The 14,335-nt window shown below is 41.6% G+C and overlaps 1 protein-coding gene across 2 annotated transcripts in view; it reads left to right on the top strand.

The window, feature by feature from the left end:
* Positions 1–12,058, top strand: part of RAD50 (RAD50 double strand break repair protein) — a 92,126-nt gene extending 80,068 nt beyond the window's left edge. The window contains exons 22-26 of one of the 2 annotated variants that reach the window (XM_032156470.2): positions 3,073–3,158; positions 4,029–4,171; positions 6,583–6,716; positions 8,075–8,231; positions 8,485–12,058. In XM_032156470.2, coding sequence (XP_032012361.1) covers positions 3,073–3,158; positions 4,029–4,171; positions 6,583–6,716; positions 8,075–8,231; positions 8,485–8,532 — 568 coding nt within the window. In that variant the 3' untranslated portion in view covers positions 8,533–12,058. Of the gene's footprint in view, positions 1–3,072; positions 3,159–4,028; positions 4,172–6,582; positions 6,717–8,074; positions 8,265–8,484 lie in introns of those variants that run through there. The other variant, XM_032156471.2, reaches the window with a different exon arrangement.
* Positions 12,059–14,335: the final 2,277 nt, after the last annotated feature.

Here is a 14,335-nt window from a genome sequence, read left to right as displayed (position 1 = left end):
AAAATTTATTTTTTTTCTTTTGTATTATCTCTTCTATATGAACTTTAGAGTCAGCTAATGGATTCTGTTAAGCATTTTTTAATTTTATTGGGGTTTCTGTTTGGATTGCATTTAATTTATGGATTATTTGAGGAGAACGGACATCTTTGTAATATCACATCTACCATTCTGGACTCCTTAGCATGCATCTCCTACTCAATCATTTCCTTTTATCGTATTGTAAAGTTTTACAGCTTTTTCCTCTAGCTCCTATACCCTTTTGTTAGACTTATTCCTAGGCATTTTAGGGTTTTCATCGCCACTGTGAATAGGATCCTTTTTTTTTCTATTGCCTTTCCTATTGGTGTTTGCCTCTAGATAATAAAACTTCATTTTTATATATTTATCTCTGTCTGTCTCATTAGTCTGAATAATTTTTCAGTTGATTTTCTTGGATTTTCTAAGCGTACAATTCTGTCACCTGCAAAAACAATGACAGGCTTTTCTCTCTTTTTTTCATTTCTCATTTCTTTTTAGGTAGGGATTTGAATCGTGAAGTCCCTGAATCGTTAGGGATTTCCAGGACCTTATTTTAGAGCAGCCATAATAGGAGGCATCTTTCTCTTCTTCTTAGTTTTAGGAGGAACACTTCTATACATTTTAAATTAAATTTGATGCTTGCTGTGGATATCTGAGGGAGTCATTTTGTCCAGTTAAAAAAAGTTCTTCGATTTTTCACTTATTTTATCAAAATTCAGTGTTATAGTGTATCAAATGTTTTTTTGACATCTATTGAAAAATTATCTTTTTCTTTTTAATCTGTTACTACAATAGTTGAATTATTTTCCCCAATTTTATTGTTTCTTTCTTGTAAACACTACTTGGTCATGATATATTCTTTTTACTACCCTTACTACTAAATTTCATTTTATTTAGAATGTTTATATTCATAAGAAAAATAGCCTTGTACTTTTTTCCCCTTATGTTTCTCCTTGCTGTGTCATACTTTATATACTTGGGAGCTAGGTGTATCTTGAAGATTTGACAACATTCCCTCATAAAACTGAGTCTGGTGGCTTTAAAAGATGGAATTTTGACTGCCTTTTCAATTTTAGCTATCATATTTAAGGGCTGTTAATATCCTAGCCACTTTTCTCTGATCTTGAACAAGTCACTGATTTCATTGAATCTTAGTTTTGTTAATGGAAAATGGAGATAACAGTATCTAATTCCCAGTATTGTCGTAAGGATTAAATGAAATTGATTTTTACCATAGTTTTGTCTCACATATGGTAAATGGTCATCAATAATAATCATTATTATCGTTATTCCCTTATGTAGATTACTGTAGCGACTTTAGTCATCCCCATCTCTTACACAGTACAGCTGTAAATTCCACAGTAGACAGAGAGGATACGAAGATGAGTTAATGATCCATTCCACAGTGATAGTCATCACCTCCATCCGACACACTCTTTGGTGGGTCGAGACCTCTCCCTGAACTAGATCTTTTTCCCACAGTGCTGTGTCTCAGCAGACCTGGCCATGGGACAGGATGTTGTATAAGGGAGCCAAGGCAGACTGCACGTGTGCGCCTTGGCCACCCGTGCCTTGTCTGGAGCTTGTTCTCCACATTAGAATGCTTATGTTAGTTTTTGAAGATTCTTAACTTGAATGGAAAGTTCACTTTTTTTTTAATGTCATTTGAAAAATCAGGATCATGATATATACGCTATGGAAAGGCAGCCTTTACATGATTGGTCTAACATTCCATCAGTTTTGTTTTGTTTTTAGGAAATACTTAGATGTTTTGTCTCCTTTTGAAAGGAGCATAAAATGTTAGGCTGAGATAAATGTATAAGGTAGAAAATGGAGACTTGTTGCATTCTCATCAACAAGCAGAATATGGTTTTTTCCAGTGTTCTACTACTTCACAGTCCTTCATCTGATATTTAAAATGTATTTATGTTGAGTCATTTCTTTCTCTCTTGCTGGTGAACCAGAAGATCACGAAATGATTCTACAGAGGCAGTAGCATTACGATCAGTTTCTTTTTTTGTATGCATCAGATAAGAGGCCTGCAAATGGAAGTAAGTCGCCTCACATCCTTTGTATGATGATCGCAGTAATGTTTGCCTTTTTACCACTGGTGCAACATTTATTAGTTCATAAACCCGCTTCCAAAGAACCTAAGGGCTTTTTGATGAAAGGTGACTGTGGTGGGAACAATGTTAGGTTTTGACAGGATACTTTTGTTTTTACAAACATTTCTCCTCTTTCTTTTTAGTGTTTAGAAACTACTACCTTAAAAGAGAGTTGAGGACAGGGACATGTCTGGACTAAGTGGAATTTAGTGCTTAGAGTTAGGATTTGGAATATAAATATGGGAGTTAATATTTAGAATTAGGATTTCTGAATCTGTGAATAGAAAGGTAAAATAAAATTTTGATGTCAGTTCAGCTTAAGCTTCTAAATCATTCTCGCTGAACCAAAGCTTCCAGTTGGTAAAAATCTAAGATCTGAGGAATAAAAGCAACATAAGAAGCTGACTTTTGGTAAGCCTCAACAGTGATAGAAGAGGGACAAGGTGGCAGTTAGAGTCTCCTATTTTCCCCATATACTGCAGGCCCCTTGGCTAACCATAAACTTTCTCCCCTTTAACTCCCTCTCGTCCATTCAGCAGGCCTTTCTGTGACCCGTGAGTATCAGTGGAAGCAGTCCCTCCAATAAGTTACCACGGCCTAAGAAAAAAGTCTAAAAAATTATGTTTCCTGAAGTTTTCACAGTATTTAAGTATTTACGTTTTACGTAAAGGAGTATTTCTTGTATCCCAGAGAGTGAATATGGAGAAGGGTAACCCTGGAGCACTAGAAATAAGCCTGCCAGTTTTCGGTATTAGCCAAGCAGCAAAGTTTTGCTGCTGTTTATTTTTTCTAGCTCTTATTATATTCTACTTTTACCATTGAAAATATTGAGGAAGTTATTTATATTTCTATTTTATATATATTATATATTTTATGTATTTTAATATTACTATTACACATGATTGATTATCTTTTATATATATAAAGTACCAATGACTTCTTTTTCCAGAGCAATAATGAAATTTCACAGTATGAAAATGGAAGAAATCAATAAAATTATACGTGACCTGTGGCGAAGTACCTATCGTGGACAAGGTGAGTACCATGGTGTATCACAAATGCTCTTTCCAAAGCCCTCTCCACAGCGCTTCCTCTTACGACCTCTCATCGTGCCAGCATTACCCCCCTGGACCCCTTTCTAAGCACGTCTTTGAGATTTTTTAAGAATTCTTATCTTGGCAACATCTTGTAGCAAGAAAACGTAAAGTTTTCTGTTCCAGAGCCTAACAGGACTTACATATTTGACTGCAGTAGGCATTATATTTAGCTGATGACATAATAGGTTCTGTCATAGTGTAGATAGGGATAAGCCAAAATGCGATAAGAAAAACCATCCAGAGGAAACTCTTTTTTTTTTTTCCAGATGTAGTCTCGCTCTTCTCTGTCACCCAGGCTGGAGTGCAGTGGCGCGATCTTGGCTCACTGCAACCTCCAACCTCCCGGGTTCAGGTGATTCTCCCACCTCAGCCTCCCGAGTAGTAGCTGGAATTACAGGTGCACACTGCCGCGCCTGGCTAATTTTTTGTATTTTTAGTAGAGACGGGGTTTCACCATGTTGGCCAGGCTGGTCTCAAACTCCTGCCCTCAGGTGATCTGCCCACCTTGGCCTCCCAAAGTGTTGGGTTTACAGGCGTGAGCCATTGCGCCTGGCCTGGAGGAAACTCTTAACAGGGAAACTAAGAAAGACAGAGTTGAGGCTGAGGAACTGGGGCATCTGGGTTGCTTCTGGCCAGACCACCAGGCTCCTAAATCCTCCCAGCCAGAGAAAGAGGTTGCACACCAGCCATTGTTTTCCCCTGGTAATGTCAGCCTCATCTGTTGTTCCTAGGCTTACTTGATATGTTTGTAAATGACAAAAGGCTACAGAGCATAGGTTCCTCTAAAATATTCTTCTTTCTGTGTCAGATATTGAATACATAGAAATACGGTCTGATGCCGATGAAAATGTATCAGCTTCTGATAAAAGGCGGAATTATAACTACCGAGTGGTGATGCTGAAGGGAGACACAGCCTTGGATATGCGAGGACGATGCAGTGCTGGACAAAAGGCAGGTATCTCAAAAGCCTGGGTAGCCAACTCACCCAAGTGACTGAAAGAGAGAAACAAACATCAGTGCAGTGGAAGCATCCAAGGCTGTACCTGAATGGTGGGAAGCTCTTTGCTGCTGCATAAAATGAATCAGGCTCAGCTACTATTATTACACTCTCCTGAAGCTAACCAACATTTCCTGCAACATTATGTAGACTTTTAAAAGAAGGGCCTGAAGCATTCTCGCAGGATAGGCTAAATGTAGAACAAGAAGCTGAAGACCTGTTAGAGTTTTCATGGCACTCCTTATCAGAATAGTCACTGTCTCATCAGTTATAAGACATACCACTATTTTATGTGCCAGCAGGAATGAAAAAATGCAATTATAACCATAAGATGTTTCAGAATCAATGACATAATAGTATTGCAAACCAGATTCTAGCTTAAGCCAGAATGAACATTCCAGTATAGTAAGGAGTCTCATTAAGAAAGTAGCCCCTCATAGAACTAAGTCCCTACCACAACATACACAAAGACTTAGGTGCTGAGTCAGGACATCTGGCTTCAGGTAAGGCTCTGTGAGGACAGCCTACATTGGAAATCAGGAAGAGCAATGAAGTTTTAAAGAGTCAGGAATATGGCATCCTTGGGGAACAAGGCTGGGTCCTTCACTATGCACAGGTATGTAACAGAGATGTCACGGATCCTTGAGCTTTCTGCTTTCAGATCAAGGCAGAAGATTACACTTGATAACACCTCTAGGCCCTTGATTTTTTTTAAATACTAAAATCATAGAAATGGATGCTCACATTATGTAACTCATTTTCATAGTTTGCAATTTTTGCTTAAAGAACATGCCATGCAGCTGCGTATGGTGGCTCACACCTGTAATCGCAGCACTTTGGAAGGCCGAGGTGGGCAGATCACCTGAGGTCAGGAGTTCGAGACCAGCCTAACATGGTGAAACTCCGTCTCTATTAAAAATACAAAAATTAGCTGGGCATGGTAGCATGTGCCTGTAATCCCAGCTACTTGGGAGGCTGAAGCAGGAGAATTGCTTGAACCCGGGAGGCGGAGGTTGCAGTGAGCCGAGATTGTGCCATTGCACTCCAGCCGGGGCAACAAGAGCAAAACTCCGTCTCAAAAAAAAAAAAACATGCCATGCATATATGTATTATGTTGTTAGCCTAGACAGCTGATACCAATTTAAAGCATCTGCAGATTACTATCTAAATGAGAGTCTATAAAAATGACAAACTTGTGATCTGTAATCAGTATCCCTACCTGCTTTGATGATTTTTAGTGGTAATTATAAATGAGAAAATACAGAGTTTGAAAAATACTTTCAAAAATATCTTGAGGAAAAAGATTTTTTGTAGCTATTCTGAGTTATGAAAATTAATTAGCAATAATTATCTCCCTGGTGTGAGGGGAGAGAACAAATAATGGAGGTGGGCCTCCAGCCTACCTTACACTGGCTTTTGCTGAGGCTCTAGCAGCCAGCCAGGGGCTCTGCATGTGAGTGGGTGGTGGTAGCGCTGACAGCAGTTTGGATTCAAAGACAGGAAGGAAATGCCTGTCCCTCACAGGGCCAAGCTGTGGCCCTGTCTTCTGGCTTGCCTAGGCATTAAAGAAAAGACGTAAACTATTCTAAAATTACCAACTCACTGATGTGCGTGCACCCACCCACAAACTGAGGGGGAAAGGGGACTTACAGCTCACACCAGAGTAGTTTATACTTCCCAGAATAGCCCTACTCTCTCAATTCTGTGTGTCTTGTATCCTCAGATGGTTTCAGTTGGGTCTGAGGGTTTTAGTATTAGGTTTCTAGTAACCACGAAAATGCCTAACAGTTCCAGTTACTTGGATTTTCTACAGGTAAGCTTAACTGAAACCACATTTCTATACTCGAGATACTTTGACCTAGGATTTCTTTTTTATTCTCTCAGTCTCAGAATTATACACAAGAATATGGAAATTTAAAAGTAGCTGAGAAAAAGTGAGAGGCTCTAGAAAATGTTCGAAGTTTTCTAACAGATCCCATTATCAGGAAAATAGCCAGGTCAAGAATTTTTAAGGTTGCTAATCTTACAAGATTATTAAAATTACAGATAAATGGCATTGTCTCTGTTTCTAGCCTTTGGTCTCAAGTTGGTTGTAGCTGATGTAATTTTTACGTGAGGGCATCAGCATTGTTCTGAGCATTTTGTTTTGTGGTGAATGATGGGCTGACATCATGCAGGTTCTCCTTCTGGAGAACATAAGAATCTGGTCCCCGTGCTGGGCTCTCCCAGAGGGCAGTGCTTTACGTAACAGTGAACCTGGGACGTTTCCCACTTTTCTCTGCTGAAAAGATCATGTCAGGACTGCTTGCCTGCCATGAGATGAGAAGGTCTGTGCTGGGCTTCTCACATAGGGGCTTTTTTCCAGGTATTAGCCTCACTCATCATTCGCCTGGCCCTGGCTGAAACATTCTGCCTCAACTGTGGCATCATTGCCTTGGATGAGCCAACAACAAATCTTGACCGAGAAAACATTGAATCTCTTGCACATGCTCTGGTTGAGTAAGTATCTCACATTTGGGGACAGGTTGTGATAGTTCTTCAAGATCAAGGGAGTTCTGTGGTGAAAACGTTCTCTAGCTGTGTTCCCCACTTCTTGGGGAAGCCAGTTGGTGCCAGGCCCTGGGCTTTACCTTTTGATAGTAATTCTTCAGATCCCTCTTAAAGGAACTAGATGGTGAATAGCAGCCCCAGACACATCCTGCAGCTCCCCAGGTGTGTTCACAGGGAGAGAGTCACTGTGAGGGGTTCCTGGCCTGGTTTTCCTGTAAACCTACCAGAGGAACCCACATGTCATGCACAGCAATTAGCATGCCCTGCTAAGACATCTGCAGGTAATGGTAGTGGGTTTAGGACTGTCTCCCCAGCTTTCCACATGTGTCAGACAACTGTAAGGAATCACAGAGCTCTTACTCAAAAAGCTTATTCGAGATTAGGTAAAATCCAGTGAGGGTAAAATTGCACACCTTTTACCACATTCACCTGGGGTCGGTGTAGACGCCAAGGTTGTCAAGCAGCTCTTGCATAAGGGCTATGCTGGCAGAGAAAAAGGCACTTTCCCTGAGGCCAAAGGAGGTGTTTCAGGCACTCCTGGCTCCAGACAGCCCCTTTGTGGCAGAGAGGGCCGGAAGGAGAGCTGAGCAGCGCAGGGCCACCTCTCTGCAGCCATCATCACAAGTAAGGGCAAGTGCTTTTGAAACCTCAAGTGCATCCAGCTCCAGGAAGGGGATAAGTGGCTAGCTAAAAGAAAAAGTCTTTCAGGTTTCAGTCACATTGCTGGTTACCTCAGCAAAATGTTCCCAGAACACCCACTCAGGTCCCTGTGTGTCATAGTAATGATGCATCTAGTGACTGGTGGTGGCAGAATTCTAAGTAGACCCAGCTCTTAAGAAAGCAGTGTTATTCCCCTTACCTGTAGTTTGTCTTTATCACTTTTAAATTTTTCTTCCAGAGAATAGTAGTAACAGGTCAGGAAAATCCCAGGCGAAGGAGTAAGCCTTCTGTAGTTGAACAGTTTTGGATATTAAGGAAAACTCAATAAAATATTTATACCTACCTGCACTTTAGTGAGAACTTCTGATCTGGAAGAAACTAGTTCTTGTATTCCTGTGAGTCCCTAAGCCAGACCTAAGTGAGGAGTCAGGCCATGTGTCCCTACTGTCTGGAGAGGAGAAGAGACTCCTGCCTGGCTGGCCTGAAGGCCTGGGGCTACCCCTCCACTTCCTGCAGAGTAGCTGGGGCCCTGACACACAGGACACACAGCACAAGTTCATGTGTCTGACAAGGTTTGCAGTGATTTTTCAAATCAAAGAAGGGGTTATGTTCTTTACTAATAATATGTTCTGAATATATTGTTTCAGGATAATAAAAAGTCGCTCACAGCAGCGTAACTTCCAGCTTCTGGTAATCACTCATGATGAAGATTTTGTGGAGCTTTTAGGACGTTCCGAATATGTGGAGAAATTCTACAGGATTAAAAAGAACATCGATCAGTGCTCAGAGATTGTGAAATGCAGTGTTAGTTCCCTGGGATTCAATGTTCATTAAAAATATCCAAGATTTAAATGCCATAGAAATGTAGGTCCTCAGAAAGTGTATAATAAGAAACTTATTTCTGATATCAACTTAGTCAATAAGAAAATATATTCTTTCAAAGGAACATTGTGTCTAGGATTTTAGATATTGAGAGGTCCTAAAATCATGAAACTTGTTTCACTGAAAATTGGACAGATTGCCTGTTTCTGATTCGCTGCTCTTCATCCCATTCCAGGCAGCCTCTGACAAGTCTTCAAGGTTCAGCAGTACAGCCGAGACTTGACTCTGTGCCTCCCTCCCCAGTGCAAATGCATGCTCCTTCTCAAAGCACTGTTGAGAAGGAGATAATTACTGCCTTGAAAATTTATGGTTTTGGTATTTTTTTTTTGTCATAGTTAAATATTACCTCTGAATTTATTTCCTTGCATGTGGTTTGAAAAACTGAGTATTAATATCTGAGGATGACCAGAAATGGTGAGATGTATATTTGGCTCTGCTTTTAACTTTATAAATCCAGTGACCTCTCTCTCTGGGACTTGGTTTCCCCAACTAAAATTTGAAGTAGTTGAATGGGGTCTCAAAGTTTGACAGGAACCTTAAGTAATCATCTAAGTCAGTACCCACCACCTTCTCCTACATATCCCTTCCAGATGGTCATCCAGACTCAGAGCTCTCTCTACAGAGAGGAAATTCTTCACTGTGCACACCCACCTTTGGAAAGCTCTGACCACTTGAGGCCTGATCGGCCCATTGTGAAGAAGCCTGTAACACTCCTCTGCGTCTATCCTGTGTAGCATACTGGCTTCACCATCAATCCTGATTCCTCTCCAAGTGGGCATTGCTGTGTGGAAGGCAAGCCAGGCTCACTCACAAAGTCAAGGCCTGCTCCCTGTAGGGTCCAACCAGACCTGGAAGAGCAGGCCTCTCCATTTGCTCTTCAGATGCCATTTCTAAGAAAAGCCTAATCACACTTTTTCCTGGACTTGCCAGCTGACATCTTGAATCCTTCCACACAGAATGCAACTAAGTCACACACTTTTGAATTACGCTTTGTAGAGTTTTGTCATTCAGAGTCAGCCAGGAGCATACCAGGTCTTGGTTCAGTCACGTGGCATGGTTTTGTGCCATCTGTAGCTGTAATAGGCATGTTGCCCAGACGGTTTTTCTCAACTGGGTCCAGAAGAGAATTAAGCCCTAAGGTCCTAAGGCATCTGTGCTAGGTTAAATGGTTGGCCCCCAAAGATAGGTCCTGATTTCTAGAACCCGTGACTGTTAATTTATATGGCAAAGGAAACTTTGCAGATGTGATTAAAGCTAAGGACCTTAAGACAGAGTATCCTTGGGGTGGTGGGGGGGAGGGGGTCCTAAATGTAATCACGAGTAAGATTAAGAACAAATCAATTATAGTCGGCTGGGCGCAGTGGCTCACGCTTGTAATCCCAGCACTTTGGGAGGCCGAGGCGGGCGGATCACGAGGTCAGGAGATCGAGACCATGGTGAAACCCCGTCTCTACTAAAAATACAAAAAATTAGCCGGGAGTGGTGGCGGGCGCCTGTAGTCCCAGCTACTCAGAGAGGCTGAGGCAGGAGAATGGCGTGAACCCGGGAGGCGGAGGTTGCAGTGAGCCGAGATCGTGCCACTGCACTCCAGCCTAGGGGACAGAGCGAGATTCCGTCTCAAAAAAAAAAAAAAAAATCAATTATAGTCATATGTTAAACATCCACAATAACCAAGATATTTTTATCCGAAGAATGCAAGATTTCAGAAAATGAAAAATCTTTGATAAATCATCACTATAATAAAACCGAAGGGGAAAAAATTCTGAAAAAATTCTAGCAGCTGTATTTTATAAAATTCAACATCTCCTAGCTTTAGCAAACTCAGTTTTGCAAAGAATATTTTCTTAATGTTATCTGTTGCTAAATCAAAAACAGTCATCTTAATTGCAAAATAAAACATTTCTCAGTAAATATTAAAGCCAGTTACCTTCTATCAACATGTGAATGAAAGTGCTAGTTGTTGCAGCAAGGACTAACAAAGGCAATACAAGATCAATAAAGGCAGTGAAACAAAAGTATCATTTACAAGTTAAAACAGACTTCCCAGTTTTAAATCTGGTTTCCCCCTGAGTATGTGGCATCCTTGGCAGCACTTCTGAGAGTGGCTGCTTTCATTCCAAGAAGCCCATGGGTTTGGAGGTGGGATAGGTGCCTTTCTGGCTTCTCATTGCTGCTTCTAGATCATTCTCCAAATATCCCCCTTCCCCACATTGGAATGAATAGCCATCACAGCATGGATGGAGGTTAGAATGAGCCAGACTGCCTGGGCTGAAATCCTAGCACACCACTCACTAGCTGGGGACCTTGAGCAAGTTATTTGTCCTGTTTTGTTTCTGTTTCCTTATATGTAAAAGTGGGTAAAATGGTACATATTTTGTAGGGTTGTTATGAAGATTGAATGACATTATTTACAAACTGCTTAGAACTGCTTGCCACCTACTAAATACTGTGTAAGTGTTCAAGAAAAAGCTGTCTTCATTTCTCTCTTGTTGCAGTTATCTTTCATCCCCAGCTTGGTCATTCCCTCTTACTTGTCGAAGAGTTTAGCTCCCAGTTCAGTGTCACCCCATTACTAATAATCATTGCTGATTTCAATATCCAAGTGATGGTCTAATACAACTCCTTGGCCTCTTAGCCTTTTTTATTTTTTGAGGTGGAGTCTTGCTCTGTCACCCAGGCTGGAGTGCAGTGGCACCATCTCAGCTCACTGCAACCTCTGCCTCCCTGATACAAGCAATCCTCCTGCCTCAGCCTCCCAGGTGGCTAGGATTACAGGCATGCACCACCACACCAGGCTAATTTTTGTATTTTTAGTAAAGACGGGGTTTCACCTTGTTGGCCAGGCTGGTCTTGAACTTCTGGCCTCAAGTGATCCGCCTGCCTCGGCCTCCCTCAGCCCCTTTTTCTTTCCTCCAGTGAGAAGATACTCAGTTCTATGGTCTTATTCTAGAGCCCAGTCCTTTTAATAACAATAACTGCACCCCTCCAAAATCTCAGTTTTAAGCATCTCACTCTCCAATAACCCCATGGTGTCTACAATTCTCCTGTGGTCCTCAACCCCAGCAATTCTTTGACCCCACTGAGATTTCAATCCATTGATTCTATGGCTTTTTCACAGGTTGTTTCCCTGATGCCTGTACTTCTCTCCTTATTCAACTTGAATTCCATGGCCCATCATTATGTCATCCTCCACTGCATTGTCCTCAAACTGTCCTGACAATCCCCAGCCCTACTGGAATCCACCTCTGCCTCCTCCCTGCAACCTCCTTGCAACAGCTGCACATCCTGTTTCCTTTGCTGTTTCCTCATTTCCCTGGCCCCTCAAATGTCACAGGTTTTAGTACTCACCGAGTCTGCACCTCTTTTCTTCTCGGTGCTCACTTATTTGGTGATCTCATCCAGTCTCATAGCTTTAAATTATCTTAGTTTGGGTTCTCCCAGAAGCAGAATGTAAAACAATGCTTCACGTGAAAGTAATCAGTAGGAAATTGGGGAAATTGTATATGAAAGAGAAAGCAGCCAATGAAAAGTTTACTATTAAGCCAGCTACGGTAGTGGGCAATTAGAGTTTGGTGCCCCAGGGAGACTCTGGGGAGTTTGGCAAGATATATACCTCAGAATTATCCCACCTAAGGGGCAAGAGACCTGGAGTATTTACATAACAACTTGCCAGGGTTACTGAGTGAGGGCTACTCTAGCACATGTTAGTTACTTGCTTGCCATGTGTACTGGCAAGTTTAAAAAGAAAGTCTGAGCAACATAGTGACACCCCATCTTCACATAAAATTTTTTAAAAATTAGCAAGGCATGGTGGTGCATACCTGTAGTCTCAGCTACTCGGCTGAGATAGGAGGATCCCTGGAGTCTGAGGGTTCAAGGCTGCAGTGAGCTGTGATTTGTGCCACTGCACTCCAGCCTGGGTGGCAGAGTGACACCCTGCCTAAAAAGACAAAAAAAAAAAGATAGCAGCAGCTGAAAGTTGGCAGGAACATACTGGCAGTTCCTAGGATCATAGGATATAGGCAAGGCACTGACCACTCCTACAACCACCATCTATACACTGATAACTCATAAATATTTGTGTCCAATCCAGATCTCTCCTAAATGCTTGACTGATATATTCAGCTGCCTGTGGATAACTGGGTATCTATCTGCACTTGAATATCTGATAAACGTCTAAAACTTAAAATGACCAAAACCAATCTTTCTCCCAGAACGTGAATCTCTTCCGTATGCTTTTAGTTAATGGCAACTCCATTATTCCAATTGCTCAGGCAAAATTTGGCATTATCCTTGATTCTTTATCTTACATCTCATATCTGATTCATCAGTTTAATACTATGGGTTCAATTTTTAAAACACATCCAGAATCTGACCATGCCTCATCATTTAAACCAGCAGTCCCCAACCATTTTGGCACCAGGGACCGATTTAGTGGAAGACAATTTTTCCATGGACGGGTGGGGTGAGGAGGATGGTTTCGGGATGAAACTGTTCCATCTCAGATCACCAGGCATTAGTTAGATTCTCGTAAGGAGCACGCAACCTAGATCCCTCACATGCAAATGCACAATAGAGTTTGCACTCCCGTGAGAATCTAATGCCACCACCAATCTGATAGGAGGTAGAGCTCAGGCAGTAATGCTCCCTCACCTGTCACTCACCTCCTGCTGTGTGACTCTGTTCCTAACAGGCTGAGGACAGGTAATGGTCTGCAGCCCAGGGGTTGGGGACCCCTGATCTAAACCATCATTGCTCTAGTCCAAACCACTGCCATCTCTAACCTGAATAATCTGAGTAATCACCTAACTGCTCCCACTGATTTGGGGCCTGCTCCCTGTAGTTCTCAACACAGCAGCCAGTGATCTTTTTAAAAAGTAACTCAAGAAAATGTGTTTCTCACAGGGGTGTGGGTTAGCAATTCTGAAATTTTTATGTATATACTAAAGTCAAACAAATACATACCTGTGTTGTAGACAATACGAATTGAGTTTCTCACTGTTGGAAAAAGGTGTTTGCATATCAGGAAAGGAGGCCGTGAAAAGAACCCTGTGGTGTTGATTGAATCCAAAGGATCTGTATAAATTTATAATTTTAATATCTAAAGGATTTCTACTTCCATAAGGGGTGGAGTAAAAGCCATCCAAAATCTGCTCCTTCATGAAAGCAACAAGACTGGCAAAAATGTCAAAATCAACTTTTTCAGAACTTTGGAAATTAACTAATGGATAGTGACAAACTGAGGTGTGTTTATTAAAGGAAAACAGCTGAATCTCAAAACAGAAAGTGGCATTTTAAGTTGTCCTAATCCCATGCCCTTCTCCCTTATTCTATGGTAACTTGAAAACCAACAGCCCTCTTAGTATCTGTGAAAATCAGCAACCTAGTAACCACTGGAGGAGACAGAATAGATTTGGAGGTCCCCCAGATGTCCACTACTAGAGAACTGCCTCTATTTGACTTGTCTGGCACCTCACTGAAAAGCTCCATTTTCAGGACCTATCTTTATTTGACTTAACTCAGAGCTCACTCTGAAAACAGCCCTTCCTGCAGAATAATCAGTGGCAACTGATTCACCCTGTGCTGCCTGAGGCAACGTTATCAGGTGGGGCTAACAAAAGGCTGACCAAGAAACTTAAAAGGAAAAATCTGGGAAGAAGATGTCCACGGGAGCTTTGACAAGCTCAAGCATATTCCTGGGACTCTAGAAGTCCATGTGCATGTGCAGGGATGTATGCATGTCCTGAGAGGGTCCTAAGCTCTCATCTCTGGCTGACCTTGAAACTCAATTCATGCCAGAAATGAAGATAAAGGCAGTTGTAAACTGCCTGCTGACACATCAACGACATGACTCGACAAATACACACACATGCACACACTTGACAAAAGCTAGAAAATGTATTGGTTCAAGGCATTAAAAAGAAGTATCTGTCCAATTATTAGCTTACCCACTAGGCTGAGTAGAGACTTCAGGAACCAAACATGACAAAGAACATAGAATTTACAGAATTAGTCCAGGGAAGACA

The sequence above is a fragment of the Hylobates moloch genome, unplaced genomic scaffold (assembly GCF_009828535.3).
Source record: "Hylobates moloch isolate HMO894 unplaced genomic scaffold, HMol_V3 SCAFFOLD_6, whole genome shotgun sequence".
NCBI lineage: Eukaryota > Metazoa > Chordata > Mammalia > Primates > Hylobatidae > Hylobates > Hylobates moloch.
The sequence above is the reverse complement of the archived record's forward strand: the minus strand, read 5'-3'. Positions and strand labels throughout refer to the sequence as shown.